This window comes from Heliangelus exortis, chromosome 17 (genome assembly GCF_036169615.1).
Source record: "Heliangelus exortis chromosome 17, bHelExo1.hap1, whole genome shotgun sequence".
NCBI lineage: Eukaryota > Metazoa > Chordata > Aves > Apodiformes > Trochilidae > Heliangelus > Heliangelus exortis.
The window spans coordinates 7,750,440-7,756,605 of NC_092438.1; the positions used below are offsets into that span (position 1 = coordinate 7,750,440).

The following is a 6,166-nucleotide window of genomic DNA, read 5'->3' on the forward strand; positions in this document are numbered from 1 at the left end:
GCGTCATCTGTGCGCGCGGGGAGGCGGCACGGAGGAGGTTCCCGCATGGTTTGTGGGGGAGCGGGTGCGGGGCTTGGCGGGAGCCCCCGCATCCAGACTGGGAACGTTCCCCCCACACACCCTGACGGGGACAGCCCTACCCCCCTTGCACCCTGACAGGGACAGCGCCCCCTCCCTGCAGTCTGACAGGGACCCCTCCCCCCTCCCCTCTCCCCACACCTTGACAAGGTGTGTCCCCCCTCCCCACACCTCGACAGGGACCTCTCCCCTGTCCCCACACCTTGACAGGGTGTGTGTGTGTCCCCTCTGCGCCCTGACAGTTACACCCCCACCCTCCTCGCACCCTGGCAGCTTGACGGAACCCCACCCCCCACTCTCCCCGAGGTTCCGGGGTGCCAGGCCGGCTGGTGGTGCCGCGGGATGTGGCTCTGGAACGCTTCCAGGACTCAGATCCTGAAGTGCCTGAAACATCGGTATCTGCTGTGGGGATCGGGGCTGAAGGAACGGGCTGGGAAGAGGCGGGCGCTGGGGTTGGAACAGACGGGAAAACAGCGCTGAGGACAAGGTTTCCAGGGAACAAATTGCTTTCCATGTTTTCATTTTCTATAAATACCACGTGCACGAACGTTTCCATTTCCCCGTACTACTCAGGAATGTTTACTGAAAACAAACACGTGGGTGGAGCAATTTTTTTCATGACAACCTGGAACAGGATTTTTTTTTTATTCCTGTTTCCATTTGCTCTGATGCCAGTAAGAGTTGGGAGGCTGTCCTAGGAGACACTGGTGGCAACAGCTCTGTTATATACACCGATGGGAAAAGATTAAACCTTCACACCTCTGCTTCTTTCTGCTGACCAAATCTTCTGCCATTCCGCTCCTCCACCCCGGGGGGTACCAATCCTGTCCCCCCCAGTCGCTGCTGCTCGGTCCATGTCCTCACACCATGGTCGGCACCTGCTGCTGCCCTCCACTGGAAACCCCTTCCCACACCACGAGGGGGGTGCACAGCATTTTTTTGGAGACTGGGGCCAGTTACATCTTTTACAGAAAGATTTTAAAAGCCCTAGTACTGCAGCAACACACTAGAGCTGAGCTATGGCTAAAAGAGCACACAAGATGATGAGTAGGCAGTAGTGCCTGAAATTAGAGCTGTAATTTAAGCTTTTGTTCCAAAATGAATAGGGAAACAATGTTTGCTATGTTTACGCTTCCTAAAAATAATTGGTTTGTTGTATATCCCTATTGTGACATCCTGTGGTTAAACACAGTATTACAGATACTGTCACAACGGCACAATTCCATAAAATTAGTCTCTAAGGAATTAGCAGCAGTAACTCAAACCTCCCAGCCAACTGCAGCCTTCCAAATACGTTTCATCACTCTCCAAAACCTCCTCCTGGATGACAAGAAAGCACATTAAGCCAAACATAAAAATGGGATAGCACACGGTTTTGTGTGCGTTTAGCAAAAATTACATTATCTCTGCCCTTTCTGCTAAAAGGTCTGTAAGACAGTGGTAGTTGAGGCTGTGGGTGGTTCACATGTGGCTGTGAGGTTGTTCACATGCTGTCCCTGTGAAGGACCTGAACCCACATTTCCTCTTTGGGCAGCCTTGGAACTCCAAAGATTAAGCCTCACCAAAGAGAAACCCAAATCACCCAAATCCTTGCACACCTGCAGAACACCTCAAGGGTGTATAAAGCATATGCAGTAATTGCACTTCTGCTCCAATCTCTTACAGTATCAATGATTTCTTTCAGGTCAAGGAACACAACAGTCTCTGCTACAGAAGCTGCTCATCCTCCCACCTCAGCAAAACAGCCCTGGGCACTGAGCTGCAGGTGATTCAGGGGGCTGTAATTACCCTTCAATTAGTCCTAAACCAACACCCCAGCCCACCAGCCCCAGTGTGCAGAGGAATGGCTCCAGTGACACATGAAATTGAGGTCTTGACCCCCTGACATCATCAGTAAGCCTTGGCATTTTTCTCACAATTAGTTGGATGAGAGGTCTACTTAGATCCCAGCTGGGGAATTAGCATTGTTCATTAACAGCACATTTCCATTCCATCAACCTCTAATATTTCAGGCCTCAAGCTTAGCAGCTGGATATTGATGCAGTTTTAAGGAGCCCAGACAGCTGATCAGGGTAAGAGATGGAGCATCTCTCTTAAGTCTTCACTTATTTAAGCTTTTCAGCAGGAGGAGCCTCCCTGGACTGTGCTATATTTTGACCTCATACTCATTACACAGAACACAGTTAATACTGCTTTACTTTAGCTTCCTTTTTATCTTTTTTTTTTCCTTTTTGCAAATCTTGTTTTCTATCTAAGGGGTAATAAATTCTGAGGAATTATGCTATGCCTCTCTGCACCAAGCTCCAGTGAATTGCTTAGGGAGGAACTAGAAAAACAAGGCATGGCTCTATAAATCAAGTACTTCCAATGACATCTAGAAACAGAGAGGCAGCTTATGGAAAACTGGCTTCATGTTGATGTATGTTGCTTGCCAAGCAGAATGCTGCACTGTGGGCCAAGTAATTTGCAAAAGGATTGAAATACAAGCTACTATCATATGTCTCAGACTTTCATCCTAGAAAACTCACAGTTCAGACTTAGCTAAGTAAAGCTGCCTCTTCCATAGCCATTTTAATCATCTTCCTACCACCATTCCCCAGTTTCCTCCACCAAGTGGTTTTCATGGCATTACAGCTCTCATTCCAAATATAGGATCAAATAAAGTTGGCTTGGAAAGTGTGAGAGTTTATTGGATGCATAAAACATGATACAAAAATAAGTTAATTGCATAGAAAATGTAAAGAGCTGTAGACAAGATTAACTTGCAAGTGGAGAGAGGTTTGATCCACCCATGAAGAGCCTCTACCTGCATCTGAAAGACACAAGAATGCAATGTAAGAGTTACACACTTAAAGCTTTCAGTCACAAGGAGGTGCAGTATGGCAGGGAAGGGCTTGGGCCATTTATTGCAATTCAGACTCTTGCTGTTCTTCCCATTCTGATGCCACTTTTCCCAGAACTTGACCAAGCCTCACACTGAGCAGGTAGCAGACCAACCTGCTGTCAGGATAATTTGACACCCCAATGCTTGTATCTATAAAGCTGCTTCCATCACTTCAGTACAGACAAGGGGGGATCCCCTTGAGCTGTCAGAACCCCTCTGAAGCATTCCCAACACCCAAAGGTCACCCCAGCAGTTAGAGGTGTGACAGAGGCATTCCTACACCCTGTTGACACAAGACTTTTTATTTTTAAACAATCTTATTTGTCTCATTCTCCAGCTTATACCTGTTGTGCTGCTGACTCCCATTAGATGGCACTCCAATGGCTCCCGTTGAGTCGAAGGGGGTTTGAGAGGCCCTCAGCAGAGCTGCATATCTACAGAGAAATACAACCAGGCTCAGCACCTGCTAGTAGATTCACTCTTCCAGTTTAATTATCTGCATTTGTCACACAAGGCTTGCAGCCCTATTGCAAAGAACAAGAAAGGTCCATCTGCCTGCAAGAGAATTTTAATCAAAACCAAGTTTAAACTTTGGTATTGATTTTGTTCTTTGGTACTTCAAGGTGCTACAGAAAAAAAAAAAATTATAGCATTTAACTCCAGACCCCAAGGAGTACCTGAGAAGGCCAGTGTCTACTCACACTCAGGAGACACTGAGAGTAATGTTACAGATAAGCAAATCTGGAAGGATTTCAGGAAGGCATTTGACATGAAGCTTTTACTTTGGCTCACAGGTTTTCAGAAATTAGGCTCAAAGATAAAATAGCAGCTATTTTATTGACCAGTAGCTTACAGAATTCCTCATTTGTCTGAGCTCCACACCAATCCCCAATACTAGCTCTGTAATTTCAGCCTGAGCCCAAAGTCCCATCAAACCAGCTTACCCTGCCTTGGAGATGGGGTGGCTGCTCCCTGTGCAGTTGTGATCCAGAGGATGTCGATGTTTTATGCAGAAGTTGCCACCACACTGCTCACAAACCACCTTCATCATCTCTTTTCTTTTGCAGCCTGGCTTAGAGCACTTGTTTGTGAAGATCTAAATAACAGAGGACACAGCATTGGCAATGTTTGAGTGCTGTGATCAGCTTCCCAAGTAATGGCCAAGCAGGAATGCTTGAATGCTCCCAGAATTCCCATGAAGCAGAGCACACTTCTACACATCCTGCTGTCAGGAGACCTCGTTTCCCAAGTATTCAAAACTCAGATTCCAACAGCAGCTTCCTTACCCTCTGCTTCTGCTGTGCTGGATTGTATTTACAGTCCTTATCCATGTGGGCTCCAACCACAACATCTGGGATTTCCCCCTTCTGAATTGGGATAGGTGCATTGCAGAGTGGACACACTGGAACCTGCACGTTCTGAGGACAGACAGCACAGATTACAATTCCCACCCAGCTGTGTTTGTCCTTCCTCTTCCCTTACCCACAGATGAAATTAAAAGTAAAGGAGCTTTATGTTCTACTCATTGACTAAGGGTTTTAAAGATACACTTCACAAAGGCAACAGCAAATCATTACATGAAAAAGTCAGACATGCTTTGCAAATCAATTTATAGCAATATATTTGTGAAGCTGACTTTAAATATGCTTCTAAGCTTTTAGGAATTACAGCCTTCAAACACTTCAAAGCCCAAGTAAGAGCCAAACACTAAACTCTGCCCCCACTTATTCCATTTATTTCCTCTGTGGTTTCATGTTTGCCATCCTTCAACTTCAAGGATTGGGGCTGCACAAAGTTTTAGGCCACAAATACATTATTTAAAATACAGAGCATCCCTCTGGTGTAAGGGAAAGAAACTAGAACCCAGCAGTAGTGGCCTCAGAAATGTTATGCTTCTATATATGTGAAATGCAGCCATATCATTAACTCACACCTTGTGGTTCTTCATCTATTTTTATTGAAACCACAGTTTCAGAGCAGCCATCCAAACATGACTTTGCAGTTCTGCAGTGGGAACTGTTGACTCCTGGCAGGGAACTTCCTTACTTACTTTCTTATAGGCAGAGCCACACTTGTGGTCATCAGAGCGGATGTGATCTTTGCAGAAGAGTTCCCCACAAGCATCACATTTCAGAGGAAGGAAGTCTGGGAGAAGAATGAAAAAAGGAAAACAGATTCTCATGGAGCAGAGCTAACACCTGTAAGAGTATTTGCAGAAAACTACAAATAAATTCCAAATCAGGTTTTTGTCTAGTCACAACCCAGTTATCTCTACAGATTGTCATTCCTGAATATTAAAACCAAAACATAAAAATGCTCCATTGCTATCCACAGTGTTAAATAACACAAACCATACACACCTGGGGAGCTCCCTGCATGCTGAATATTTTGGGGGACATCAGCCAAGAGCTGGGAGCGGCAGCACAAATCCAGAGCCCAGACCCAGCCGTGGTTTTCATTCTTTATTCATCCCTTTAACCCTTAACAACCGCCCTGGGCTCAACTATCACTCTTTTTCTAGACCCCTTCTGGGGACTGCAGAACCAGCACCCGGCAGCAGCCCCGAACAGAACCTGGCTTCCCCGAGACCGGGATACCGGACCCTTCCCCATCACCCACCCACCCCTTACGGGTGCTGCCGGGGGGAGCCACCCCACCCGGCTCCGCTCAGGACAGCACCGAGCACCCCTCCGCTCCCCGAGGAACCCCCGGCCGCTCCTTACCGAGCTGTTTGCAGGTGCTTTCCGAGCAGTGCTGACCCAGTCCCGGCAGCTCCATCCCCGCCGCTGCGGAACCGCCCGGAGCCGCCGCCGCTTTTCAAGCTCCCCCCGCTGAGTCACGCTGACGGCGGCCGCCGGTGACGTCACGGCGAGCCCAGCCAATGGCGAGCCCCGCCCAACGCCCCACCCACTGCGCGTGCCCAGGCGGGGGGGGGGGGGAAAGCGCTGAGTCACGCGCCGGGGGGCGGGGCCAGAACGGGACGGGGAGAGGGGATGGGGATAGGGATAGGGATAGGGATAGGGATAGGGATAGGGATAGGGATAGGGATAGGGATGGGGATGGGGATGGGGATGGGGATGGGGATGGGGATGGGGATAGGGATGGGGATGGGGATGGGGATGGGGATGGGGATGGGGAAGGGGATGGGGATGGGGATGGGGAAGGGGATGGGGATGGGGATGGGGATGGGGATGGGGATGGGGA

At 48.4% G+C, this 6,166-nt stretch overlaps 1 protein-coding gene across 4 annotated transcripts; it reads right to left on the reverse strand.

The window, feature by feature from the left end:
* Nucleotides 1–2,742: 2,742 nt before the first annotated feature.
* ZFAND2A (zinc finger AN1-type containing 2A) lies at nt 2,743–5,836 on the reverse strand. 4 transcript variants are annotated; one of them, XM_071760687.1, is made up of 6 exons: nt 5,686–5,836; nt 5,013–5,107; nt 4,249–4,380; nt 3,907–4,058; nt 3,307–3,396; nt 2,743–2,890 (listed from the first exon to the last, which is right to left on the reverse strand). In XM_071760687.1, the coding sequence occupies exons 1-6, from the start codon at nt 5,738–5,740 to the stop codon at nt 2,881–2,883; spliced, it is 534 nt and encodes a 177-aa protein (XP_071616788.1). In that variant the 5' UTR covers nt 5,741–5,836; the 3' UTR covers nt 2,743–2,880. The 4 variants fall into 4 exon arrangements, with proteins under 4 accessions (XP_071616788.1, XP_071616789.1, XP_071616791.1 ...); XM_071760688.1 differs by having other exon boundaries at nt 5,013–5,160; nt 5,686–5,808; XM_071760690.1 differs by having other exon boundaries at nt 5,013–5,182; nt 5,686–5,799.
* Nucleotides 5,837–6,166: the final 330 nt, after the last annotated feature.

Excerpts from the sequence above, each read along its gene's own strand:
- ZFAND2A (XM_071760687.1), bottom strand. The coding sequence starts at position 5,740 with ATGGAGCTGCCGGGACTGGGTCAGCACTGCTCGGAAAGCACCTGCAAA. Across the intron at positions 4,381-5,012 it reads GTGGCTCTGCCTATAAGAAA|AACGTGCAGGTTCCAGTGTG; the intron begins GTAAGTAAGGAA and ends GTCTGTCCTCAG. Across the intron at positions 4,059-4,248 it reads CAGCACAGCAGAAGCAGAGG|ATCTTCACAAACAAGTGCTC; the intron begins GTAAGGAAGCTG and ends TCTGTTATTTAG.